This window comes from Hippocampus guttulatus, chromosome 14 (genome assembly GCF_054856545.1).
Source record: "Hippocampus guttulatus isolate MCC_2025c chromosome 14, RoL_Hgut_1.0, whole genome shotgun sequence".
NCBI classification, from domain to species: Eukaryota; Metazoa; Chordata; class Actinopteri; order Syngnathiformes; family Syngnathidae; genus Hippocampus; species Hippocampus guttulatus.
The window spans coordinates 4,247,321-4,275,206 of record NC_141274.1 but is presented as its reverse complement, the minus strand read 5'-3'; the positions used below and the strand labels follow the sequence as shown (position 1 = coordinate 4,275,206).

The window sequence follows — 27,886 nt, the reverse complement described above, 5'->3', positions numbered from 1 at the left end:
GGTCTGTCTCTGTGTGGCCCGGTCCCAAATGGGCCGAGGCCCGGTACCTGTCCGCGCGCCGCTGTTTGGATCCCCAAACAGTCCCCTGTTTGGGGATCCAAACAGGATCCCATGTAGGGATCTCAGACCGTCGTCACGTGACGGAGGCATCATCATCATCATCATCCTCCACCTTGCATTTACCCCGGAAGTGATCCAGGCGGCTAGGTGGCGCACGCTCTCGAGCAGCAGGGCACGGTGGTACCGGCTTCCTCGACAAGCAACACTGCGCACTATGGTGTCGCTCTGAGTTCTCACACGATAGTTGTGTACATACCTAACCGGCAATCCGTCACCATCGGCGCCTTGATAATGGACCTCCGGTCCAGGGGCTTTTTTCGGGGCCATCGGAATCACGATTAGTGCGCGTCAAGGACGAAATTGTTTGATTTTTCAGCACTGTCACTGTTGCACGCCCCGGGATTTCATCAAGTGACAGGAGTAGAGCCGGTTAGCCTGAGCTAGCTCGCTTAGTCACTAGCCAAAGAAGGGCATCTTGGGTTTGTGTCGGACCGGAGGAAAAAAGGCCACCGGAGGGGGACAACATCACGAATTCCACAGAGGACTCGACGAGAGGTCGACTCTCGGGTTGCAATCCAGCCGCGCCTTCACACGTTATCCCGGTAAGAATTCCACTCGAGGTGAAAATGTTCGTCCGAGCTTCATTTTGTCTGTGTAGCTGCTTTGGAACAAGGCCACATGCCGGCTGTCAGCCCGCCGTTGATTTTACGAGCTAAGCCGACGAAACGTTTAAAAATATATACTGATATGAAAATGTTTGAATATGTCGTGCTTGTACGAAGTTGTGTAGCCGCTCTCGATGTGTGGATCGCGGGGCAGCTTTGAGCTAATCACGACCACCATTAGCCGCATTACAGCCACGGGGTTCTCCTTGCTAATCTTCAGATGGTTGCCACCCTTTAGGTTGCACGCCATGTACTTTCGCTCTTTTCCTACGCCGAAACGACGATTTCTCGCCACTTTTGACGTGAACGGACTTGTTGTGATTGAGTTTCTTAGTCGGTGTCGTCTTGGAGGACGAAAATGATATTTTAAAATCAAATTGATTTAATGTGCTCATGGTACCAGTCGGGGCCTGTAATGAAATCAACTTGACACACACAGTTGCGGCGCTAATGCTGAAGGCTAACGTTAGTTTTTTTAACTCAACATCGACGGTTGGAGCACTATTCCGAATTCTGGCTCATTTTGATGTTGGTTAAAAGCAACATTCGGCCAGTGTTGGCTGCATTTTGGGTGCACTTTTCGACGAAATGATTCGGGACACCACGACCGGCCACGTAGCATAACCCAAGCAAAATGTCTCTTGACAGTGGGACACGTATCATTAGCCCCGGCTGCTACTCGCACCACCAGTTTTCACCGGAATGTTGGCCTGCTCTCCGACTCTCTGAAGTAGCTCCCCTTTTTTAACCTCAGCGTGGGCTTCCTGCAACTCTCGTTTTGCTCCAGGTACCGAGCAACCGAGTGAAGATTAACCGTGAGTTTCATTGAAAAAGAGCATGGCGCTAGCTAATGCTAATGTCAGTCGCCGTATTAGCAAGTGATGGCAAGACGATTCGAGATTTAAATTGCAATCTACCTTCAAGTTAAAGTATCATAATTCCTTTTTAAAGGTACACAAATAGGTCGTATTTTTTGGGAGGGGGGGGGTGGATGTTTTGTTTAAGTACAGGCCAGTGACGCTGAAAATGAGCTTTGACCTCAGGTGTCAATTTTCTCCAATTCCCCCTCCACCAGAGAACTGGTGACATAACAAATTCAACTACAGAGTCCACAAAGTTTCTTCACAATCAAAACGAAAAGTAATGCATATGATTGTCAGTGGATGTCAGTTTTTTAAATAATGATTACTGTGTGTGCATTTAAACAAAGTATAAACGAGGGGATGTCCAAGAAGCCTCTTTACAGTCGACAATGTCTTACAAAAGGAGGTGATGAGAGATTAATAATCCAAGATTTGAATCACTTTGCATGTGCACACAATTTTCTTGTTTAATAAATGTATTATAGCACTGAATCAATTAGCTCTTTGATCACTTTTGTTTCTTTGTACTCAGTGAGGTGACTGCATGTCTGTGGCTTTCTAAATCAAACATTTCCAGACTGGTTGGTGGATTGAAAGAGATGGCCCAATTCCCAGACCACCTTGTTCACCAGATGTAACTCCCTTGACCTTTCTACTGTACATAGTGTTTTAAAGAAACTGTCTACGGGACAAATATATGGGAGATTGACACGAAAGAAAAGATCACCAGTGCAATGCCACTGCCTCCATTGAAATTGAGTACTCTCTTGATGTGTTTTGTCTAACTAATGGGGTTGGTGATCTACAATGCCATGAAAAAGCATTTGCCCCCTTTCCGATTTCTGTGTTTGTATATTTACAAGCAACGGTTTCAGTTCATCAGACCAATTTTAATATCACACAGCGAAAACCCAAGGAAATACAAAATGCACTTCTTAAATGCCAATTCAAAATATTGTAATTGCGTTTTTTCACCCTTAATATAATTCTTTTTACATCGTATTAACCTACATCAGATTTGCTATACGTATTTTGGTTTTAAGTGAGGCTTGCTCTAAAATTAAGGCATGAAAGAAGAGTTCATTTGTCTACTTCAATTAGAGTTAACTTATTAATTAAACACTTGCATTCTTTTAAGTGTTCACTGGGTCAATACATCTTTGCGCTTTCACAAGGTCACAAAATCCTACTAAACAAGTGTGGCGTAAACACAATACCGGAAGTCATAAGTCGCATTACAACAATAATGGAAACAAATCTGTGGCTTTATAGTTTCAACTTTTTGTTTCATGAACTGATGAAAGAGTCAACCATAATTAACGAGCTGGGTGAATGCAAATAACAAATATTATTCCGATGGGAAAGAATGATCTAATGACAACAAACCCATAATTCTAAACATTTTAAAAAACGGCCTTAAGGCATGCTTGGTATGCTTTCAAACTGTAAAAGTTTTTCTTTTGAGCCTCATCAAAACCCAAAGAATAGCAAATCTAAGAATTCCCCCATTAACTGTACAGCGCAGAGATCCCAAAAAGCTTAGATTTACTTTTTTTGTCACATGCAGCCAGTTAGTTGGTAGGTCGAGGTGAGACAAAGCCACAGTTTACCCAAGCAAGTTCAGCAAAGAGCTTTGGCTAGCTACTGCTGCCGACCACAAACACATTAGTGTTTTGCTCGCTCCTAACTCGGCAATCCCAGCCTCCATCTTCGAACCTCCATGACAGCGACTAAGATAAACTTCTTCCTAGTATCGTTCTCACAAAGGGATTATGAGGAGTAATTATCAGAGGGAAAGCCGGAGAAGCCATGGTATTTAGATCTGCATTTGTGCATAAATACGTAAGCTACAGTACTTTGCTTCTGTTTACATTTGATCATTTTATATAGCAGCACTACTGGATGCAGTTCTCATTCGGTACGTGTCTGTTAAATGTCACGTTAAAATAAAGTGAGAAATGGTAAGTGGTCATAGTTTGTTGTGTGTATATATACCTTGATACCTGAAAATCTATTGTGATATATCGTTATCGTGATACAAAACGGCCAGTATCGGAATAGGCTTCCCCCCCATATTGCCCATCACTACTACCTATATTGCCCAGGCTTATGTGCTTGGCTATGGGCTTTAACAACAGTGCTGAATGGAGTAACCTGGAATAATTTACAAATGTAAGTAGGACTCAAGTACTCCTTTTATGGGCCACAAAGCCCATGCAAATTAAAGTGAGACAGACGAGGCAAGAAGTAGGAGGAGGAGGAGGAGGAGGTAGTGGCGTTATCATGAGCGAAAGCGCAGACCACACCCTTGCTTGGCTTCAAACTAGACACTATTTGTACTTTGAAATGATCAATGAAGTGAACATTTTCAACCTAACTGCAATGGTGCAAATTCGTACAAATAATTGTCGTTGTTTTCCCCTGCGCCCCCTCCCAAAGGTTGGCACCACATCGCCACCCTAATGCAGAACCATAAAAGAACGTGAAATGAATAAACCACCGCAGCCTATACAGGGACCCACCTCTGTCCCAAACCCCGCTCCCTCCCCTGGATTGACACAGGTAAGTGACCCCAGTGTGAGTCATTGTTCTTTGGGGGGACACAGTCGATTGATCATGTCAACCCCCCACACCCCCAATTTTTTTAGGCTACCTACGGACCTGGGCAGCCTCAGTCTCTTGTTTTTGCCACACCTCCACCCCCTCAGATGAACTCCGCTCCCCAGCCGAGACAGGTAATGGACCATTGTGTGCTGGTTTTGCAATGCATTCAAGTGTTTTTTTTCCCCAATTCGGAAATTGGGGAATTCATGGTAACATCCCCGGAATTTATAAACCTTGAGCTTGGCTTTTAATAGAAATCTCAGGAAAGGTTTTAAAGTTTTTTAAGCATTTAAAGTGCAACAAGGAGCTTGACGTGGTACAAACTAAGGTAATAATGTATCTGTTTGTCTATCGATCTATCCATCAATCGCTCAATCTAATCTCAGCCTAAAGTGGCTGCTTTCATGAGTCAGCAGAATACATTTTTTGCTTGTGGTTTGAGTCGATTTTTATCTTTTGTAACTGTTTTGTTCTGTGCTTTTCATTTCAGAGGACACAGAGAAACCAAACTCAGTGAATTTCAATTAACAGCTGAAAAAAATTGGGGTGTTCCAAAACTTTTGACCTTTGGTGTATATTTGAGCATAATCTCGAGTAAAAACAACCACACCCTTTCTTTGGGCAATTATATTAGTTTAGTGATGTGAGCCAAAATTTGGGGTTCTGGGAAACAGCTGCTCAAGTGAAGTGGAAAAAACAACAACAAATGGAGCAATTGGATGACTCTAATACACTTGCATGTGGGCAAGGAGAGAGAGATTTATTATGTCTGCCGATTAAAAAAACAAAACAAAAAAGCTCATTTGATAAGTTTCCAAGTTTCAAATTTGGTCTATTTCCCAAATAGCCCAGCCCAGCTTCCCATTGAAATTTACTGGAAGTTTTCCGGCCCTTTGCAACTCACCTTCTACCCTACTTGAGCTGAACTTGTTTGTGTGTTTTCGTGTGCACCATTGCTTATTTCTCTGGCCGTGATCTTGACTTCTTTCCTGTGTTCTGCTGTCCTCCCAGTTTGCCGCAGGGCCCCGTACGTTACACCAACAGGTACTAACACCACCCGCACAGTCGCACCCTGCCTCCTCTGTGTCGTCTTCGCGCAGCACGTTGTCGGCAACGTAGCCTAAAAGGCTCGAGCGGCAATATTAGACCTCCCCATGGCTCTTCTGTCAGTTAACGCAGAAGAGACAACAAAAAGTCTCATTAACCTTTCGAGAGCCTCCCAATCAGGTGTTGTTATAATCGATTCTCAATCCACCCCCCCCCCGACATATTTGATACTGTAACTGCAAGAGAAACATCAAAGTTGAGCATTAATTTTGTCCCATTTTTGAGAGAATTTTTGTAAGTGAAAACAGCCACGTCTTAACATTACAACATTTCACCAATCCAACCAACACGAGCTCAGTGCTCTTGATGTTTAAACATTGTCAGATGAAAACATTACACCATTGAGATAATCACTGTACTCTTTTATTTTGGCATACAAAATCTCACTCACATGACAAGGAATTGATCTTGGTGGCTTTGTTTGTGCACGGCGTTAATCAAATTGTAGCAGTCTAGCTCAGTTTCGAGCATTCTGAACATGACCACGTGATTCTAAATGGGCCGGAGTAGTCGTGTACTGAAAGTGTTGCACCAACAGAATGTTTTATTTCCGTTCTGTGAACAAGTCGAGATCATTTCCTGGATCAACCGTTGAAACTTTCGCATTCTGAATGTCCAAACCATTGCAAAACAAAACAACCTCCCCCACCCCACCAGAAAAATGCAAGGCTTGGCCCCCCCAGCTCATTTCCATTTGATTGGATCTGCGGAAATCCCGTGACCAAGTGTACTGCATGGCTGCAGTAATTCACTCAGTCCTCAAACTGCAAAAAGTGGTCTTAAAAAGGAGGAGAAAAAGTCTAGATGAATATATATTACTTGATGCAAGCAAAATTGTCTGCCAGGAGAACAGGAAAATTTGACTTGGCAAGACTTCTTCAAACAACTAAACGTAGCTTGCTTGAAAACCTCTCGCCATCACTGGCCTACAACTTGTATATTTTTACTCAGCAGCAGTAGGTCTTTCCCACTACAAGGAAAATATCATGTACGAAAATATGACCATAAATGTGGTATTTTCCACAAGCTAAATTAAATTTGAGTTGAGAAACCTCTTGTCCCTTGCACAATACTGCCAGAAAGTGTCTAATAACTGTCCATATGAGAAGTTTGTCATTGTTCAGTGTAATCGCCCTCATCAGCATGATTCTAAAGTTTGCTGTAGTCTTTAACACGCTGTAGTTGTGTTAGCCCCTCCCCCTTCCGCCTGCACGTGCCTACTGTACAAACTTAAAAATGGATCCCGCTGAACTTGCCAGGATCTCACTCGTCTCCGGATCTGTAAAAACTTGCATGCCGACACGCCATTGCCAGGCTTTATCGTACGCCGCCCAAGAGATACACACCTCTGCCTGTCTCCCCCCCCCCCCCCCCCCCACCCAAGCCCCTCTCCTCGCTCCCCTTCCCCTCTTCGTCAACGTCTGCCACTCACTCGTTCACACTGTCTCCATTTTCACATTGATCTCACTCCCTCTCTTGCCTTCTGCTTGTGTGTTGTGCGGCTGAAGGGTGGATACCGAGCGCTACAGGTAACGCCATTTCTCTCCCTGCAGCCAGTGCTGAAACATCAGTACAGTGAACCCCCGTTAAGGCACGGGGGTGGTATGTTCCAGAACCACCTACAAAAAAGTGAAAATCCGATATTAGAGTCAGAGTTACCCCTCACATACGCGTGCACACTTCTCCAAATAAGGAGCAAATTGTGCTTGCTTCCAAGTTTTTTCATGCCTGACTCTGAATTAAGGTTTTCTGTAGCACTCACACACAAAAGAAACGAGAGTTAAATATTGTAAATTTCAACACCAACGTGTTGAACCAAAGCAGATCATTTTGTAAATCCGCTAGGTTAATTTTAACATAAAATTAGGCATGCCATTGTTGGGCTAACGGAAATGAGTAAAGTGTTAGGTAATTACAAACCCAAATAACTGATGGTTTAACAAGCAGAGCAGCTCCGCCTACAAACTGAGGCTTCTTCATGGCGCTGCTTCTCTTCCACTAGATCTCATTGCTTCCAGGCTACTACACAGAAGGCGTGCAACTTAAACTGACTTGTTTGCATACTGGAAATTATACACAAAATAATGACCGCCTCAAGTGGAAGTCAAGTCCAAAATCTTCTTTGCAATATGTTTTATGTGCACCCACTAGTCTTAACATGACATTCGGTTTGTAAAATACCAATTAAGCAGATTCCTCAATGTCAGGGAGCTGCCATTTTGTCACTGCACTGATGTCAAAATGCCCCCGGGCTTCCATTGCGAATGTCACGTGACACTAAACTTAGAAAACAGGTGAGCAGTGATGTTGTCATAATTTTAATATGAACAGAATAATAGTGCTTTACTAGTAGGGGCATATAGAATATATTTCTGCAAAGAAAATGTTCGGTCTGAGTTCCCCTTTAAATTGAATACAACTTTATTGTCAAAGCCACGCTCTGCGATGTAGCAGGGACATGAGCGACGAACCGTCGTACAACAGGGGACCACTGTACGGTGTAAATGTGCCATGTACAATTTGCAGTTTTTGTGATGTATGCCATCCACCTCAGGTCAGGCGTTTGTGTGCGTAACAGGACCCATGTACTCGCGGCAAAAAGTCACACGAGTGACTGGGACATCCAAGTCGAGTGGTTTTGTTAATCCAAAATTTATTTCCCCCCCCCAAAATGTCTTCAGGGTTATTATTCGAACCGTCCGACAATGGCTACCAGCGCGCCGAGGGTCCAAACAAGCAGCGTATCTCGACCCGTTGGACCGCCGCATGTCTACCCGCCGAGCTCGCAGATGATGATGATTCCCCAGCAGCAGCTGTCATTCGCCGGCTCCCCTCAGGGTTACTTCCTCCCCCCTGGACAGGTGGGTTTTCGCAAGCCGTGTATTTGCCAACACAGGTGATTGGATCAGTTCTGCGCGGTACGGTTTGGATGGCTAAATCTTGATCAAGGGTCATGACGGTATGAAAGAAAAGGTATCTGGATGAGTATTTATTTATTAGTGACAACTTCTTTTTTCTTTTTTCTTTTCCATTTCTGTACCTTACTTTGTCAAAATATAGATATATTATTTGAAATATTTTTTTCTATTTTCTCATAGCAAGCCAGTTATTTCGATAGCCCCAGTTCACAACAAACGTTATCTCAAGACACCTAACACATCGAGCAGGGAAAGAACCATACTCTCCATGTAACATGTTAAACCCCAAATGAACCCAACATGAGTAAGCACTTGGCAACCACGGCAAGGGAAAACTTAAATTCAAGAAACATCTTTGAGCCGAATCCAGACTCTGTGGGCTGACTGTCTGTTGCGGCCAGTTGAGTTAAGTTGGAGAGACATGGTAGATGGAGAGCCAAAACGGGATAGCGACTGAAGGATGGATGTGAGAACAACAGTCATGAGAACAGCCACTGATGAATAATAATAGTGCAAAAAAAATACAAAGGTTAAATCAGCTGTAAACAGCAGAAAAACAAGTGGCGTACAAAAAAAATCTGATCAGTCCAAAAAAAAAGTACATAAATAAAAGTTGTATATTTTCAGGTGTCAATAGCTCAAGTTGGCATTTTTTCCCAGACAGTTCACGTCAATAGAACACATTGTTTTGATAGTACCCTAGTGCTGTGTGTTTTATTTATTTTTTAAAATCTCAGAACAACCATGATGCAAGTTAATTAGTAGTGTATACAGTTACAAGTACTTGTGGACCTTTCACTTGGTACCTTATGCTGAAATAAATATTTTGAAGCATTATTTAAAAAAAAATTCCAGTGTTTTTTTTTTTTTTATGTACAATTGTACATGTCTGTACTTACAGTATGCTTAAGTGCAGAGTGTGAGATCTTTTAGCACCCCTGGATGTACTTCATCAATGCCCAGTTTGACTTCATCAAACTACACAGATGAGTTATTAACATTCACACCCACGCCTGCCCAAACAACGTACAAAAACACCTATAAATCTAGGTCGGTCAAAGAGACTACAAAATATGTTGTCTACTCTAAAATGATACCTTAGAAATGCATAGAACATTAACGACGGAAAATACTTGCTGAGTGGCCAGTGATGTAACGTCAAGCCTGCCCTCATTTCTGTTCGGTGAATGAAAAACACTGGACTAGACTAATGAAAAGTCTCGTGTTAAAAAACAAACCAAAAAAAAAAATAGTGAATTGAATAATACAACTGTGACCCAGCCAGTGTCTCTGTGGTAATGAAAGGTGTTGTTAAAATGCCCTTTTGTTTTCTTGCTTTCCAATGTAGCATGAATGTGACATGTTTTATTCTTGCCATATTACAACAGGCGAACCCATATTACAATGGGTTGCTGAACTGAATTGAACACGTTGGTCCTTAATGTATTCAAAGCCCTCAGAAATGTAATTGTCTCTCTGCTGTTTGTCTGCTATTGCAGTACCGGGCTCCATACATACCACCTACTCAGCAGTATCCTGTGACCAGTGGTACTGCAGGCTTCTATACAGGGACCAGCCCTGCTGAATACTCCGGCTATGGTAAGAGACTGAACCTCACGGAAAAGGGGTGCACCTTCTCATCTTCACTCATACATCATCTGTCATGTTTAAGGAAAGTGTCTAGTCTTGGTCTGCTGCCGATGTAAGCCTCACCCCACCGCTCTCAGGGCTCAGGGTCGGCCGCAAATGGGTGTTGTTTGCACGGCTGATCTGTGTGTTGAATGTCTTTAACGGAGCGGAACACTGGTGCATGCGGTGTGGCTTTTTGTCCTGCTTTGGCCTGTGGTCTTTCTCTCTGCCGTCTTCTCAGATCACGCTACCTCACAGGTTCCATGAAATGCTTTGAGACCAGAGATTTGTGTTTGTCCACATGACACACCATTAAAAAAAACAAACAAACAATTTAGCCATATTTGGATTTGGCATGAAATTTCAGGATGAACCCACAATGCAGTGTTAGAGATAACCTTAATTTGGCCCGACCTTTGAATGTTTCCGTATGTTTTTCATAATTTTCTCTGCATTGCAAAATTCTCAGCGGATGTGTGATTCATGAATGGACCAATACAGTTCCTGGTTGAATTAGAATTGCTATTTAAACAGTCCTCTTCTAATTTAATACTGTCCACATTTTGACATCATGAGACCAAGACGACACCAACAATTTATCAACAGCCACACGCCACTGAATTTATATAATAGCAAAGAGCCAAGTAGCCGCCATCTTAGTGGCCTTTTCTAAGTGTGTTTTTACAAAAAACATGGAATGAGAACTTCACTCAAAACACTAAAATCCTCCTGAACAAATACATTGGTGAAAAAGGCCTATTTGTTACAAAAGGACATGACTTTTTGTTCTGCCCACACTGCTTTCCTCATGAATACCGCTTCTTTTGTGCAATTTAAGTGCAGTTTTTAGGCCAAGAGACGACTTTTGAAACATTGTACATGGCTTGTCTTGGAGAACCCCCTCGGAATTTTGGCTCGTATATGCTTTTTGGTTGATATTTTAACTCATTCAGTACTAGCCAATTCTGGACCAAGTCTGAAAAGACGTTTAAAAACGTCTTTGGGAGTGAATGAGTTAAATGGAAATTTGTCAGTCAGTCGGAGAAAGGCTTCCATCAAAAGCATTCAAATTTGAAGGTGGGTTTGACCAAATTTTCCCGAAGTGATCGCGCACAACCCCCCCCCCCCCCCCCTAAAGGCCATACACACAAAAACCTTTTTGCCGTCTGGTTGTAGTGACCATGCCAATCAGGCTCAGAATTCTTGGTCAGTCATTCTTTGAAAATCTTGTCATGTTTCTACTTGGGATCATCAGTAGGTTGCACACTTTGAAGTGGGAGAAAAAAAAACCCCAACAACAAACACCTCTTGTGAATTTTACAATTCAGCAATACAATGTGCAATGTTTTGTAGTTGCATTATTTGCATAACTCAATAGATGACATAAAAGCACCCAAAACATGATTTTGAATAAGTTACAATAAACCTCACCGAAAATACTGTTTCGTAAGGACAATTCATTTCATGGGACCTTTTTAACACCCGGCTTCCTCTGAATCCTCTCAATAACTCATTCTGCATCTGTCTCTTCCTGTCCTCTTTCCTTCCCTCCTTCTTTCCTTCCTTCCTTCCTCCCTCTCCCATCCCTCGCTCCTCCCTCCCTCTCCTCTTGCCGCGTTGGTTCAGAGCCCTCTCTTGCTGCGAGGGAGAGGCGGGGTGGCGGGGGGAGAGGCGGCGGCCGAGAGAACGGCCGTCTCTCTCTCCACGGTGCTCCTCTCACCTCCCAGCGCTACCCCGGTGAGTAGTGCGCGTGCGTGCGTGCGTGTCAGCCAGCTTCAGTGGCGCCTCTCGTCTCTACTGTTGTCATTGTTTCACTTTTTAATGGACCTGCATGCACGCTGCCACTGTTCACCAGAAGCGTTGTGTTGTTGAAATACACCCTTAGTTGCAGCTATTGGGCTTTTGGGGGCAATTCCAGAATGAACCTCAAATTTTGAATGCACATGGCCAACTTTTCCTACTTTTTGCTGTTCTCGAACAAGGAGATGAATAGCAAAATTGACAACAGGTGTTTGATCCTCCAATCAGCCAATAAATGTCCAACTATGCCAACTTTATGGGTTCTTTGACTCTTCCGGTGTCTCCGCTTCTGTTGCAACCTGATGACTGACACTCAGTGGCGACTGTCCTCTGAGAACCCCCTGTTAGATGGCGATGGGTGCTTGATCAGTTACCGTGTCTCATGATGCCAAAATGTCAACAGCATCTTGAAGTGACGTGTTTGAGTGCCAATTCTGAACCGGGGCTAATCCGTTCATGGTTAACTGTTGTACATTTTGCTGTTCAGCTTCCTGTTAAAAAAAGAAAAATAGGGAAAATTTTAAAAAAAAGGGAAAAAACATTCTTAAAACACCCCTCAGCGGAGGATAATTCCTCAGAATGATTTTACGATAATCAGGCCTTTAATCAAATTAGGCCTGACTATTAGCATGCGTGTATTCCGCATAACATTTACAATTGTCAGCCCCAACTGTTTTCCGTGCAGATCAGGGAGCAAAATTCACTGCTAGATAATCTTTTACAGATATTGATCTTCATGACTTGGCCGACTTTGATCGCAAACAAGGGATGTTGCTCACATTTGGTCCGATTGTCAGTCTGCTCAATCTTATGGAATCCTATTCTCCCGTTTTGACGTATTTCAGTGAGCAATTAACTACAATTACTTTTTTCCAATGTTCGGGTTAGGTCTTGTGTAAAAAAAAAAAACAGTATTTATTATTATTGCCAGAAACATGTATTGTGCCCATTTTTAAACTTTTTTCTTCTTGTTGTCGAATTCCAATTTGCAGCAGCAGCATACTACGCTCAGCCGCCGTACTCTCCATCTGTCCAGCCCGCACAGGTCATTATCAACCCTGCCCAGCAACAGCAACCAGCCCCCCCTCCTCAGCAGCAACCAGCACCGACACAAGGCCCACCAAAGAGGGAACGTAAACCGGTAGTGTGTCACAACAAAAGGGCAGCGGACCTCTTGTCTGAGGTCACTAATTGAATGGAACGCAAAAGTGTATTTGTTCAATGTGGAACGTTCCCCTTTTACTTCAAAATAGTTTTTTTCCCCGTTTTTTTTTCTTTTTTAATTAAACTGGTCGTCAGTACCTATTGATCACTTGTAGCACGGTGTCTGCATGCCATTGATGGAGGGACATAGAGCCCTAACCAATACTTTGCTCTTTCCGAACAACAGATCAGAATACGTGACCCAACCCAGGGCGGACGAGATATCACGGAGGAGATCATGTCTGGCGGAAGGTCTACCACTACACCAACTCCACCACAGGTCAGAATCAAACAAGCTCTGGAACATTTTGTGGTAGCACCACATAGCTATTTATGAATGTCCAGCATGGGCCAAAGGAATTTTGACATTTATGTCTACAGTGCTGTGAAGAATTATTCACCCCAAGACACCCCCCCCCCCACACACATAGGGACGGGTAGTTATTATTTTTTGTATGTCTAAATAAATTAAATAGTCTTTGAGAAACGGCATTTTGTATTCCGTTGGGTTTTCTCTGTCTCAATAAAATTGGTTTGATGAACTGAAATCTTTGTGTGTGATAAATATGCAAAGAACACAGAACTCAGGAAAGGGGGAAATACTATTTCACAGCACTGTATGTAAACACATCAAAATGCTTGTTAAATGAATTGCTAAAGCACTCACACAAGGAAGCAAAAGCTACTTTTGTAGTGAGAATGACAAAATGCATTTTAAACCGCCTGTTAGATGTTCAGTTTTTACCTGGTAGATTAAAAGTGTGGTTAAGACTCTTGCTATCTTTTGAGCAATTAAATAGTAACCTTGTGTGATTGTAGGCCAACATCACAGAAGCCGGACTCGCACAGACTAACGGTGAAGTCATTCCGCCTGTTGCGGCAGTCTCGAGTCAAGGTTCGTGCCTTTTCTCCATTCTGGATCATAATCAAGCATGGTTGTGTTGACTAATCTCGACTTCGCCGCAGATGACATTGTCGAGCATGTTGCCAGTGTTGAGACCCCACCACCTCCTCCCACTACAAATCCTGAGCCCGCGTTGGAAAGCGCACAGGAGGCGGACAACCAAAATGTGCCGGCTGCGCAGGCGGAACCCGTCGCTCCTGATCTGGCTCCTGAGGTGCTGGCCCAAGTGGTTGAGGACCAGCCAGTTCCCGCTGTTCTGCCTGCCGTTACATCAGCCTCCTCCACTGCGGAAGTTGAAATGGACACCAATGTCGCTGACGCAGTAGACGCTCCCGTCTGCCCCTCTCCTTCGACGGCGCAAGAGGAGGAACCGCATGCTGCCCCAGCTCCGTGTGAGAACGTGACGGAAAATCAAGTCGAAGAAATGCAGCTGGCGGAAGAAACGGAAGAGCCCGTGGAGGTCGCAGCAGTAGAGCCTGTTGCTGAACATGCAAAAGTCGTAGCCCCCGTTGCAACGGAAACAGAAGAAATTCAGACAAAGATGGCAACCGAAGCGCCTCCAATCTCGGTGCAGGAGCCCATTGCTCCTCTGACTCCAAATGCTGCGCCCGAGCCCGAGCCCGAGCCCGAGCCCGAACCCCAGCCCACACCGGCGGAACCAGCAGAGCTTCCCCTCTCCAACGGCCTCCCTCAGGATGTGCAGGAACTCGGTGAGGAAGACATTACACCCTGTGACCAGCCAGATGCTTTTCAATCTCAGGAATCCCCACCTGTGGCTAAAACAGCAGCGTCAGTTGTGGAAGACGTGGATGTGAAGGAGAAGGAGGTGGTGGCGATGAAAGAGAAAAAAGAGGAAGTGGTGAAGGTGGCAAAAAGTGAGGAAGTTCCTCCTGTCGCTGTGAACTGTCCTACAGAGGAATCCGCTATGCATGGTAAGCTTGAGTATGATCTCATAAGTATACAGTAAACCCTTGTTTCTGACTGGGTTACCTTCCAGACCCAGCCGCCCTCAAGAAGTGATGTTGAGGGCGGCGGTTCCACATACAGCACATTTGACAAAGTTGTACTTGATACTGGATAAAAGACCATTTAAAATAGTTTTACGCCTCCTGCATACTTGAACACATTTAAACTTACGAGTACACTGTTAAACGTCTTAAAACACGTTTTTAAAGTATTCTTTGGTGCATGTTACCACTCCGTCGCTCGCACATTTCTCCCAATTAGAGGGAAAGCATGCTTGCTTCAAGCAGTTTGTCATTCCCAGCTGAAGTTTACTGTAAAATTGAGACGTAATAAAAAAGAAAATTAAACATTCTGCATTTAAATGCCAGATTGCTCAACCAAGTCATATAATTTTGCTTATGAAAGTTGTGTTACGGTCATTGTAGACCTTTTAACACACAGAGCAGCAACACAAAAACAGAAATTACGACAATCCACTAGGCAGCTATTTTTTTTCCTCTGTAAATGGCAACTATTATCGGACCTCTTTCTCTCCTCACTCGGCATGTCGTGATACAACATGCTAATACACTGAAGGCGGGCAACTCCAGATTTGAATTCAGTGTGTTTTGTCCCACCTGAGTATCTGTATTCTGTGAATAAAAATCTGCACAGGGAACATTGCGCTCTGTGTCAAACACTAAACATGTTGTTTCTTCTCTTGAAGCTGCTACGTCTGTGCCAAAGAAGAGGAGGAACATGAAGGAAATCAACAAGAAGGAGGCCATTGGAGACCTCCTCGATGCCTTCACAGAGGTTTGTCTCAGCAGGACCTCGAACAAAAAGATCGCAACAAGCCGGCACAGGCGTCAGCAATATTTTTTGGTTGGCTTTGCTTCAAAACACTGCTAAAGACAAACTTTGTGTTCTTGTCTGGTCCTTGTTTTGTTTGCCCCAGGAGCAGGATGACAAGCCTGCCGCAGAGCCCTCGTCCGCTCAGGCCGACCCTGTCCCTGTTGCTCCAGCTGAACCTCCCGCCGAGGTGGTGGACGAGACCTGGGAGGAGAAGGAGGACAAGCAGAATGCAGAACCAGAATCCAAAGCTGAGTCCACTGACAAGAAATACCAGTACAAAGAAGGTAGGTTGACTGCACTGTTCGGACAAAGGACGACGTTGTTGCGTTGAGCAATGATTATTATTTTCACCCCTGTGGGGAATTATCCAATTTCCTTTCATTGGACAGAATATATGATTCTTTTATATTACAAAGACTGTACTGTATCTTTGGTCATCACACTATTCCAGAGACATGTTGGTGATTTACAGAGCAGTTAAAATGCTCTTTGTCTGGATGGATGGCAGAAGGTTACATTAACAACCTGTGACCATTAGTACAACATTTAATTGGTTTTTGTGGAGAAAGTCCCCGATTTCACATTCTGTAAATTGGAAGCCATTATTTCAGTATATATTTGGTGCTTGTTTTGTTTGATGGTATCAAACTTGTCCCCCTGGCTCAAAGGTTAAGAGACAGCGTATTGACAATGCACTCGTTGGGGGCCATTCTTCATTCTAAATCCGTTTGATTTTGACGCGCATGGCCATTGTTCCTCAATGTTTAATTAAAATAAAGTATTGTAACGTTCTCTTTAAAGTAATTGCTATCATCTGCCAATCAATGTTTTGTCTCATGGATGGTGCTGTGCGAAACGGAAAATAATGTTACATCTTGTTACAATATATGTATGACTAATTTTATATCCCAAAAGCAACCGGTCCCAATTTTGTGGTTTTCCTTAAAATGTTGTGAAATTAATGGAAATTTACTCTCATCCTTTCTGTATTTATCATAAAAGACACTGCAGTGTATTACTTCATGCGAGCAAACTACAAATGCAGTTAAAATACAAAGATGCCGCAGAGGGAGATTAACCCCTCAATCAGCACAGCTGGAGCTTTACGATGTGTCGAGCGATATCAATCGGTCTGGCTGCGGGCGGCCGCCATGCAATTTTGACCGTAGGAAAAACCCTGTAATATAGAAAACAATAAATGGATTAAAAAAAAAATCTCTTTGGAAGCAACTGTTTTCAAGAAATGTACCAAGTTGTGTACATTGTAATGTAATGAACAATGATAATATGCACCCGTGGTCCTCTTGCAGTGCTGTCAACAAGCACTTGCAGTACAGATATTTAAAATATGTAAAATCATCTCTCTATTCTCTTACAAACGGCATAAATCTGCATTGGCAGCATGCTGTGTGAAATGGAGACCTGCTCACAATTCAGCACACTCCTCCAAAAATCGTCCGCCCCATTCAAGGTCCTACTCAGGATTCGAGACTCATACTGTAGTTTCTGCTCTACCAGGCTGTGACCAACTCTCTTGATATACTGCTCCAGTTTTTTTATTTTTTTTGCACTGCTATGTCTGTGGCCACAAGTCACGGAACGCATATATTGCACTTGAATTTCCCCCTCGTTCCAATAAATTTGTCTTCATTCATCACCCAGAACAATGGAAGCCAATAAACCCAGAGGAGAAAAAACGCTACGACCGAAAATTCCTGCTGGGCTTCCAGTTCATTAGTGCCAGCATGAACAAACCTGAAGGCCTGCCTGTCATCAGTGACGTGGTTCTGGACAAGGTGGGTGCATTCCAATTCATTCTGGTCTGTACAGGATGACTTTTTTTTGTTAATGCCTAAACAAGTTGCACCACAAATCAACAAGCTGACCCACAATTATTTAGTTCGTCAGATTAGCTTTAATTTAACTGTGTGAGAGGATTAATGTTTGCCCAGTACACGTAACCTAACTTGCCTTACATTGCAGTATCCATGCCACAGCAAGCGCTCTTAAAATATGCAACTTGAGACTTCCAACCCTTTTTTTAAATTTCTAAAAAGATTTCCAAGTGACTCTTGATAATTCCTAGTACGAACTGAATTTCATTCAGGAAGGGAAACAATATTTTTTGTTCTATTTCAGGTCAACAAAACTCCGTTGCGGCCTGCAGACCCAGTTAGAGTGCAGGATTTTGGGCCAGATTTCACCCCTTCGTATTTGGGTAACCTGGGCAGTAGATCAGTTGGAGGACCACGTGGACCAGTAAGTTTTTTTTGTTGTTGTTGTTTTTGCCCCCCCCCCCCCCCCCACCACACACACACACACACACACATTTTGTTAGCACTTTCAAAAGAGGCCAATTCATGGAAAAATAAAACTCCTCCTTTTCCTTTTAGCCCCCCGGGCCACGGCGTTCCCAGCAGGGTCAGCGGAAGGAACCGCGCAAAATCATCACGAGCATGTCGCTTAACGACGACGTGCAGCTAAACAAGGCCGAAAAAGCCTGGAAGCCCTCAGCTAAAAAGGGCCCGCGTAGCCGTTGCGAGGAAGAGGTCACAGCGGTGACTGACGAAAACCTAACGCCTGAGCAAGCCCAAACGCAAGAGATCTTGAAGCGACTGCGCAGTATCCTAAACAAGCTGACTCCGCAGAAATTCCAGGAGCTGATGAATCAGGTAAAGGAGCTGACCATAGACTCAGAGGAGAGGTTGAAGGGCGCCATCGACCTCATTTTTGAGAAAGCCATCTTGGAGCCCAGTTTCTCCGTGGCCTATGCCAACATGTGCCGCTGCCTTTCGGGGGTAAGTGACGGTCGTGTTCTGTGCTTCTCGCATTCATTTGCTCCACTGATGACTTTAAAGCTTTGAATGTTGTCTCATTTCGTCACCGAAAAACCCAACCTTTCTTGGTTTTAACGGTGTAAGATAGTGCCAAACCCCTAAAAGTAATAACTTACAACAAATTTTTATTCTTTAAAAAATCTGAAATGCAAGTAAACATTTCTAAATGTTTTTTAATAACAATATATGTAGTATAGCAATATATTGAGTAATATTTATGAATCAAGGGTTAGGCTCAGCAACAGGGAGTATTCCCCCCCCCTAAACGTCATAGCTATGTATCACAACTCGTTAAAATCCCTTTTTGCGCAAGCTTATACGTCAAACTTAAAAACAAAAAATTAATTTTTGTATCTGTGTGTCAAAATACATTTAGGGACACAAAGCCAAATCACTTTTGTCAGGTCTCCAAAAATGTACGCGGTCCTGTGACTGCATGACACTATTTGAAATCGAGTGAAACGTTACTCGTGGTGAGCACCAAAGAATGGGTAGATGTGTGAATATGGGTGGTATTGCTGTATTTTCAATTTATGTATTCATTTTCATCACGGGAAGTTCTTCAATATTTTACTCTCACTGCCTGAAATTCCACTTCTTTTGTGTTCAGTTGAAAGTCCCCACCTCGGACAAACCAGGATACATTGTGACCTTCCGCAAACTGTTGCTCAACCGCTGCCAGAAAGAGTTTGAGAAGGACCAGGATGACGATGAGTTCTTGGACAAAAAGCAAAAGGAGATGGAAGCCGCCAAAGATGTAAGAAATCACGTCTGCCGCTGTATCGCCCACTTTTGTACTCCCATTTTGACACGCTTCAATGTCGTATCCGCAGGACGAAGAGCGCGAGCGCATGCGTGTCGAGCTGGAAGAGGCCCGAGACAAGGCCAGACGCCGCTCGCTGGGTAACATCAAGTTCATCGGGGAACTCTTCAAGCTCAAGATGCTAACGGAGGCCATCATGCACGACTGTGTGGTCAAACTACTGAAGAATCATGACGAAGAGTCTCTGGAGTGTCTCTGCAGGCTGCTCTCCACCATTGGCAAGGACCTGGACTTTGAGAAAGCCAAGGTTTTCAAGCAACACACACACACACACACACACACACACACACACTGCTTGACACTGATATTTACAAAAAATCAATCGAAAAGTTGGTCGGTTGATTTATGGAGTAATTTTCAAACACTAAAATACACTTAATTATTCGGTGGGGGAAAAAATCATATGTAAATAAGATTTTTTAAATAAATTTTGTTGATGAAGTATGAAGTAAACTTGACTGACCGTCTTTTGCGAAATGCCTTTGGCAAAAACTTTTTCAAGCATACGTTGGTTTGTTTTTTCAACGCAACCCACCCAGTTTCACAGTTAGACCCACAGCAATGCGCCTTAACAACGAAAATGCAAGTGTTATCAAGTTATTCTGCGAAATGCCTCGTCACATTCAGACAAACAGTTGTTTGAGTGGCCAAAAGGAAAGAATAGGGGCTCATACATAAATGGACCAGAAAATTGGAACTGATAGTTTCATTCTCACAAAGTGAATAAATTTCACGGCGGTGTCGACAAGCATTCTTTGTTACAAAGAAGAACCCTGTTTTCTCATTCGGATTTGCAAAAACAAGTAGGTGTGATAATCAATATGATTGTAACATTCGATTCAAAGTATTTCACGTGTACATGGATCCTGTATGAAAACATTCAAAAAACTATGAGTGCATGGATGGGATCCTCTGTTACGGTTTTACAACTAGCAATCCTGCCGATATAATGTTTGAAATTACCGACCACACAATAGAACTACTTTTCATGCAGTTTTATAAATAATTATGGAAAATACCATTTAAAATTACAATGAAATGTTCTCATGAAGACAAAATTAAATGATTCATTCAAAATTAGTAAAAAAAAAAAAAGTAAAATTACAATAACTGTAAATTCATTATAAATCCTGTTTTATAAATTAAAAATGAGAATACAATACAATGTTTCATTATTTTTTTTAGTAATGTATAGTACATGACTTACTTTTTTTAATGAAATGTGTTCATTTTAAATAATACACTTCAAAAAGGAATTGTTTTTCAAAAATACTTTACACACCCACACACAGGTTATTTTTGTTTTTTTACCATTTCGACTACTGGCCCGGCCCATCTGTTTGTTTTAAAGATAAAATGCGGTCCTTGAGCACAGACGTTTGGACTCTCCCCAGTTCAACCATTTCATATCTGAACGGAATGTGTATTAACTGTCAGCAGGAGGCTGTCGATGAGCCATGAGATTGTGCACCCTCCTTCTCATTGCACCCTTTTTCATGAACTGTTGGGATCCGTGACTGACTATTGTTTTTTTCTTCTTTCCCATCCAACTCAGCCCCGTATGGATCAGTATTTCAATCAAATGGAAAAGATCATCAAGGAGAGAAAAACATCATCCCGAATCCGCTTCATGCTGCAAGATGTCTTGGATCTCAGACGGGTAAATGTTAAATTTGCTGGACAGGCATTCATCTCTATTGGAGAAAGCATCACTTGCAAACATGACCAGAGGCATGACCCAAAGTCCCCTTTCAAGTCTCTTGTAGTCTAACCTCGCTCCGTCCCCTGCCCTGTAGTGTAACTGGGTGCCCCGGAGAGGAGACCAGGGTCCGAAAACCATCGACCAGATCCACAAGGACGCCGAGTTGGAAGAGCACAGGGAGCAGATCAAAGTCCAGCAGCAGCTCATGTCCAAAAAGGACACGGGTGGAGGAGGTGGCGGCAGGATGGGTGGAGGTCTGGGCGGCCGGGGCCCTCACACACCGGGAGGTGGCCGGGGCAGCGTGCCCCAAGATGAGGGCTGGAACACTGTGCCCATCACGAAGAGACCCTACGACACCGCTCGCCTCAAGATCACTAAGGTAGGAACAAGGATTTTCTTGGTTCAATAAGTACAGCGCAAGTGCAAAATTCACATGCTTGCATAAAAGTTGAAGTGACAAAGGCATAGATTTGTTTGCACTATTCTTGTAATCTGATGGTTACGCCACAAGCGAACGCTTAAAAGTCGACGAGTCAAAGTATTCAGTCAGCTCACGCTTGAAGTGGTTAAACACTTTGATATTAACCAATTGTTTATTTGCCTTTATTTTAGTGTAAGTCTAACCTATCAGAGAGACATTTTTGTATAAATTATTGTGATAGATTTATTTATTGCTTGTGCTTGTAAAAATAAAAAACTTGTAAAGGGGATCTTGAAAAAAAATATCATCATGCATTGCAATGTTGACCAAAAAAAATCACAATTGTTATTTTTTAAAATTGTGCATCCCTATTCAAAATGAGTTCCTTTTTGATGGTTTTAGGACTGCTGCAATGTGCTGTGTGTGTGTGTGTGTTCTCCCACAACTGCAGTTAAAAATTACACAACTTGGCGTGCCACTGGTCAAATAAATTGTCATAAAGTTGGAGGTTTTTGAGCTGGTTGAGGTGGCAAACCTCATCATATCCGATTTTCATATGCCAGATAAGCCCTGTGCAAAGCATTGTTGCTTTTTACCACCAGCGTTTTCATTTTGTCAACTCCTTGTCCTGCGCTTTCCATTTAGCCTGACAATCCGGACCTCAACAATCAGCGGTTGGCTCCGTCAGGCAAAGGTTGGGGCAAAGGTAGCAGTGGAGGAATGGGTGTTAAAACTGCAACAGGAGACCAAGGTAGAAAGTCCTTCAATACATATTATACTTACACTTTTATTTTTAAAGAATGGAGATTCTCAACATGTCCTTTTCCTCCTGATTTAGACTCTGGTCGCTCAACTACGAGCACCGTCAACCGATTCGGTGCCCTGCAGCAGTCTAGCTCCTTATCCTCAGACTCTGATCGCAGAGCTCCTCAGAGGTCAGCAGCGTCGGTTCCTTCCCTTCATCATTTGTGCCCACCCAGACAACATTTTAATCACTGCTCACGCATTTGCTGAAATGGGCAGGTCGAGCTCCAGTCGCGAGCGAGGCGGCGACAGAGACCGGGCCGATCAGGACCGAGATCGCTTTGACCGCTTCGACCGCGACGACAGAAACAGCCGTAGCCAAAACACCAAGCGGAGTTTCAGCAGAGAAACGGAAGAGCGCGGCGGAAGGGGCGGCGACAATAAGCCCACCAATGAGCCTGTGCGCCGTGTGGCTAGCATGACTGACAGCCGCGATCGGGGCAGCAGAGATCGAGGCAGCCGGGACCGAGGCAGCAGAGACAGGGGAAGCCGGGACCGAGGCCCAAGCAAAGACCTCCCAGGTACAAGCAGGACTGACTGTTGATGTGCTTACAAATGTGGCTAATTGCTGCTGCAGGAATGGCAAGTAATCTGAACACCTGTAGATAGATACTTGTAAAAGGCTGTGTGCTCAAATGATTACTTTTTCCATTTCATGTAAAAATTGCCTGGGGTTCCAGTTAAAAAAAGGACTTGTCTTCCACAAGGCCTGGTACTAGTTCCACTTCTGTTTTGGAAGTGCATGGTCCTTTGTGAGCAGCATCTCCATGTTGGTGAGGTGGTCGGGCTAGATCTGTTTGTCAGCAATCTTTTTATTGCAGTAGGAGCGGAAGATGGCCAGGTTTTCCTTGTAATCCCTCGAACATTGCTGCGCCACAGTCTTCCTTGCTTCCATGCATTGTTGGCGCAGTTTCATAAAACAAAAGCACAAAGACGACCCTCCTGGAAAATGTTCGATTTTTCTTTTGTCTGCAAGCGTTTTTGCCCTCAGTGGTGATTGTAGAGACACGTTTCTCCCAGCTGTTCTTTGATCATGAATCCATTGCTCGAGTTGGTCTTCCGACTCTGGCCTTCTCACCTTGTTTCCGCGGAGCCTCACTCTTGTCGCCTTGACTTTGCGGAGCTGGTCCGCATGCTGTCCTCAGCTCCGTGCACCTTTCTTCTGTATAAGCAGTGTGTTGGCACAACATTAGTCAGCCAAGCCAAGCGTTCATTGAATTCGCACAACTGTCACCGATTTTGAAATTCTGCATTATTGGACGGCCCGTCCATTTTGGAGAAAATTTAAACATTTTAAGTGTGCCTTATGGTCTTGAAAATATGGTATTCAAAATAGATATTTTTTTTCTTTCCCTCCTCACCTGTAGCAAAGCGCGAGACTGCCCCCGCCCCTTCTCTTCCGAAACCAGCATTGACCGAAGAGGAGGTTGAAAAGAAGTCCACTGCCATCATTGAAGAGTACCTCCACATCAATGACTTGAAGGTACCGACTTGAACACCGCCCAGCGCCCTTGTTGGACGCGTGCAACTTACAGCTCCAACAATTCTACTTTGTCCCCCTCCGATGCTGTAGGAGGCGCTCCAGTGCGTGGCCGAGCTCAACAGCACCGCATTGCTCTACGTGTTCGTGCGGCAGGGCATGGAGTCAACGCTGGAACGTAGCACCAGTGCTCGAGAGCACATGGGCATGTTGCTGCACAAACTCACCAGTTCGGGGAGCATGCCTGCTCCACAGTATTTCAAAGGGTGAGGCCCGACTTGGTGTTCACCGCCGCGCGTTCAAACCTGCAAACAACAACAGAAAGACTTGAGTTGCATGTGCTTTTGTTATCGCAGGCTTCTACAGATCCTGGAGGTGGCCGAAGACATGGCCATTGACATACCTCACATCTGGCTCTACCTGGCTGAAATCATCACCCCCATGCTTCTTGAAGGCGGCATCCCTATGAGGCAGCTCTTTGGGTGAGCTGAAACAAATATTTGGAAAATACTTGTACTTAGTTTTCATCACATTTTTTTTTTGCAACTTGCTCTCTCAAACAAGGAACTGAATGACAAAAAATGCTGTTTTTATTTTGTTACCATGACAATGAGGGACAAGGCTTGACACTAGGATTTATTCTGCTTGCGGGAGCAGTGCCCCCAGAGCATGGCAAAAAAGTCAACAAAGCCATATAAAGGATTGTCACTCACACTGGCTGCACTTGGGACACTACCTTGTGTATGCGGGCCATAAACACGCCAGCAAAGACAAATCTCAACTCCACCCACATAAACACGGCAAAGTAGTAGAACAGTCACGCTTGTGCTCCTAATCGGAGCAGGAATTTGAGCACGATAGTCCTTCAGACGGTTTAGTCCGTCTGTCATTTTGAAAGCGGCTCGTCAAAACATCAGAGCGGTTAGCTCGCGGAATAATTTTCGGCAATAAAGCAGATCAAATATTTACAAGGTTGTTTAATTTCACACTTGATGGGGGTGGCAAGGCACTCCAGAGGCGAGTCCCTATTTGTATACAAGCAATTGTAAATTGACCATGTCCTCTTTTCAGATATTGCCTTCAACTCTCTGTGCGTCAGACTAAACAAACAAGAATGAAATGCAAAGCTTGACTGTGTCTTAATTGCTCCTCCAGGGAGATCGCCAAGCCACTCTTGCCTCTGGGGATGGCCAGTGTGCTGCTGGTGCACATCCTCCACTTGCTGTGTAAGGGGATGGTATGTTCTTACATCACTCCTGCCTTTTTTTTTTAATTTTCAAAGGAGAACATTTTGATTTTGATTATATACAGTATATATATATTTTTTTCTTTTTTTCTTTTTTCTTTTTTGTTTCAACGCTAGACTCGCAGTAAGGTCGGCGCCCTGTGGAAAGAGGCGGGACTGAACTGGAGCGACTTCCTGTCCAAGAATGAAGACGTCAACAAGTTTGTCACTGACCAGGTGTGTTACATTAAATTTGTCTTTTCCGGGATGATTGTATTATTATTATTATTATAATATAAATATAAAATTTTAAAAATCTGTTTTATAAACAATTTAAGTTGATTTCAAATCTCATTTTTTCATTAATATATATTTGTCATTATTTAATTTTATCGGTAAATGTTGTTTTAGCTTGTATAAAGTAACATAATTGCATATTAGTTTTGAAGAATACTTTTAAGACATAAATACTTCTAAATAAAATTTTCAAAATCTGAACTAAAATGATTTGCCCTTTTTCTTTGAAAATTATTTAATCATATAGAGTATTTATAATATAAAATAGAAATATCTCTTTACATATACAGTACTTTTTTAGAGTTGTATTTTTTTTTAAAAATAAGATGCGCAAAAGAAATGCTTGGCGTAAAGGCCAGGGTGGGATTTGTTAACTGTGTCAAATTTATGAAATAGGCCTATTTAGCACAAAAAATTACCTAAAAATTAAGACAGGAAATTTTAAAAAAAAATCTTTTTGGCTCATTTTTTTCATGGAAAAAAAACTTAAGTTGGCTTATCACAAGAATAGGTCTCATTTTTAAAATGAGAAAGTTTTCATTTCTTTATATTTGTAAAGGTTGGAAATGCGCCTTCTCAATTTGTACTCTGTGAAGACATGAAAGTTCATCTGTGCCCGTTTTTGATCCAAGTTTTTGTTTGTCTTTCAGAAAGTGGAGTTCACAACCGGTGAGGAGCAGGAATCCAAGGAGAGCACTAAGAAGTCTCTGAGCGCAGATGAGCTGAGGCAAGAGCTGGACCGCCTCCTCCGCGACAAGGCCAGCGACCAGCGGATCAAAGACTGGGTGGAGGTGCCTACTCACTTCTTTAACCGTAGCGTAATATTGAGGTTACATTTGACAAAAGAAAAATACAAGAAAATGAACATTATTTCCTGGGGTGGGGAAAAAGCAAAAACAAATAACTCCCCCTTTTCAGGCCAACCTGGATGAGCAGCAGAGCTCCTCCAACCAGTTTCTACGCGCTCTCATGACCGCCGTGTGCCAGTTGGCCATCACAGGTAAAGGCGGCCACCGTCTTAGCCAATGCTTTAGTCTGAAAGTTCCCTTCTTTCAACGGCGCATGGCTTGCAGGGGACCCGTACAAGGTGGACGTGCCGCTGATCAACAACAGAGCCGCCCTGCTGCAGAGCTTCCTGAGCGACGAGCAGAAGGAGCTGCAGGGGCTATATGCCCTGCAGGCACTCATGGTGCATATGGAGCAGCCTGCCAGTGAGTCTCCCGTTTCCCCTCAGATTAAACAACTGTGAAACTGTGTCTCGATACCAGGCCTTCTATTTATCAAAGTTACTTGGGGTTTTCCTACATTTATCAGTCCAGTGTTAGTGTTGGAAATGCATATTGCATTTGGGCTTCATTTGAATTGAAAAGATTCTGGTTCCAAATGATTAATACAGTTTTGGAAAGAAAGAGTTTGCAGGGTTTCAGTAATTCTTAAAAATTGTCTAGTCCTAACATGTCTTTTCGCCCTTGCTGTGGTTTTCCCCACACAGACCTCCTGCGCATGTTCTTCGACGCGCTGTACGACGCCGACGTCATCAAGGAGGAGGCCTTCTACAAGTGGGAGTCCAGCAAAGACGCAGCGGAGCAGAGCGGCAAAGGCGTGGCCCTCAAGTCCGTCACCGCCTTCTTCACTTGGTTGCGTGAGCCCGAAGAAGAGTCGGACAAGGAATGAACGCTGCCGCCCCTTCGTGGCCCGGAGGATGAGTAGGTAGCGATTCAAGGGACGATCTTGCCGATGAGGCAGACTCAAAATCAAAATCCTCAATGAGGATAAATATCTTTTTTTTTTTGAGGGATAGACTCAGAAAACAATCATTTTCTCCTCTCTTCCCTCTCTCCTACTTCATTGTCTCCCCTCCTTCCCCCGCCTCACCGGCCTGCTCTCCTTGTGAAATAAACTTCTAAAGTAATTCAGCAGGATAGCTCATGCAGGTTGTGACATGTTCCCGCCACACCATTAAGAAACTCACCACACTGCAGACCGACGGACTGTTTTTTTTTTTTTTTTTTTTCCTTTTTGATCTGTGAGATGATTGTCAGTCGTGGGTCGCCCAGCATGACTGAAATGCGTTTCAAAAAAAGCGACATTGCATGGTCGGGTGGCTCCGCCTTTTTTTTTTTTTTTGTTCCAGAAATTCCTTGAGGGGTGGGTGCGCTTTTTCTTGCTGGGATTTTAAGAGGACAGATGCACACAAATAAGGTGTGATCTCAATGCTTCCTCGTCATCACGCTGACTGACTCTTGGTCTTTTTTACCTCCGCTGCGGAGGGATACTTCACCGAACCCAATCGCCATTAAAACTTGAAATCTACAGAAATCGACTTGATGCATTATAGAAAGTTAAAGCAGAAAATATCCGGAAGCCTTTTTCTACATCAAGTGGGAAACTCCTTTCTGGAGCATTCTGTAAATATATACTAATTAAAACCTTGTTTTGTTTTGTGGTTATTTTTGAAATAACAGTTGTCCGGATGCAGAGAGGTGCTTTAGATAATCCTTTGATTATTAGTTTTATTGGAATTTTGTAAATATATTTTTTTGCTTTCTTTATTTAAGAAATTCTGGCTTCTTTTGCATCGGAAACTGGAAACATGAGGAACATTGCAAATAAAGGACTTATTAAGTTGCAGTGAATTTTTTTTTCACTCCCAACCTTATCAACCCGGTTCATGTTGTCCTCGACTGTTCAGAATGCTCGACTTGAAGAAATTTCACGTGTCACGGTCTCTTTGGGGTTGTGGA

The 27,886-nt window shown here is 43.4% G+C and overlaps 1 protein-coding gene across 6 annotated transcripts; it reads left to right on the top strand.

Annotated features, from left to right (window-relative positions):
- Nucleotides 1-223: 223 nt before the first annotated feature.
- On the top strand, nucleotides 224-27,773 carry eif4g1a (eukaryotic translation initiation factor 4 gamma, 1a). 6 transcript variants are annotated; one of them, XM_086128683.1, is made up of 33 exons: nucleotides 224-662; nucleotides 4,028-4,150; nucleotides 4,237-4,323; nucleotides 5,204-5,236; nucleotides 6,808-6,828; nucleotides 7,981-8,160; nucleotides 9,717-9,816; nucleotides 11,473-11,583; nucleotides 12,639-12,787; nucleotides 13,037-13,129; nucleotides 13,669-13,744; nucleotides 13,816-14,685; nucleotides 15,426-15,514; nucleotides 15,657-15,837; nucleotides 17,216-17,349; nucleotides 17,693-17,812; nucleotides 17,947-18,351; nucleotides 19,001-19,147; nucleotides 19,224-19,460; nucleotides 20,769-20,873; nucleotides 21,010-21,294; nucleotides 21,982-22,087; nucleotides 22,175-22,271; nucleotides 22,360-22,661; nucleotides 23,508-23,623; nucleotides 23,714-23,886; nucleotides 23,977-24,102; nucleotides 24,776-24,857; nucleotides 24,984-25,082; nucleotides 25,793-25,933; nucleotides 26,061-26,142; nucleotides 26,216-26,353; nucleotides 26,635-27,773. In XM_086128683.1, the coding sequence occupies exons 2-33, from the start codon at nucleotides 4,076-4,078 to the stop codon at nucleotides 26,814-26,816; spliced, it is 5,142 nt and encodes a 1,713-aa protein (XP_085984809.1). In that variant the 5' UTR covers nucleotides 224-662; nucleotides 4,028-4,075; the 3' UTR covers nucleotides 26,817-27,773. The 6 variants fall into 6 exon arrangements, with proteins under 6 accessions (XP_085984809.1, XP_085984807.1, XP_085984808.1 ...); XM_086128681.1 differs by having other exon boundaries at nucleotides 12,639-12,829; XM_086128682.1 differs by lacking the exon at nucleotides 6,808-6,828 and having other exon boundaries at nucleotides 12,639-12,829.
- Nucleotides 27,774-27,886: the final 113 nt, after the last annotated feature.

Bases quoted from the DNA above. Each gene is read 5' to 3' on its own strand.
- eif4g1a (XM_086128681.1), top strand. From the start codon at position 4,076: ATGAATAAACCACCGCAGCCTATACAGGGACCCACCTCTGTCCCAAAC. The intron at 19,148-19,223 runs GTAAGAAATCAC...TCGTATCCGCAG, and splicing joins AGATGGAAGCCGCCAAAGAT to GACGAAGAGCGCGAGCGCAT. The intron at 25,934-26,060 runs GTGCCTACTCAC...CCCCCTTTTCAG, and splicing joins GGATCAAAGACTGGGTGGAG to GCCAACCTGGATGAGCAGCA.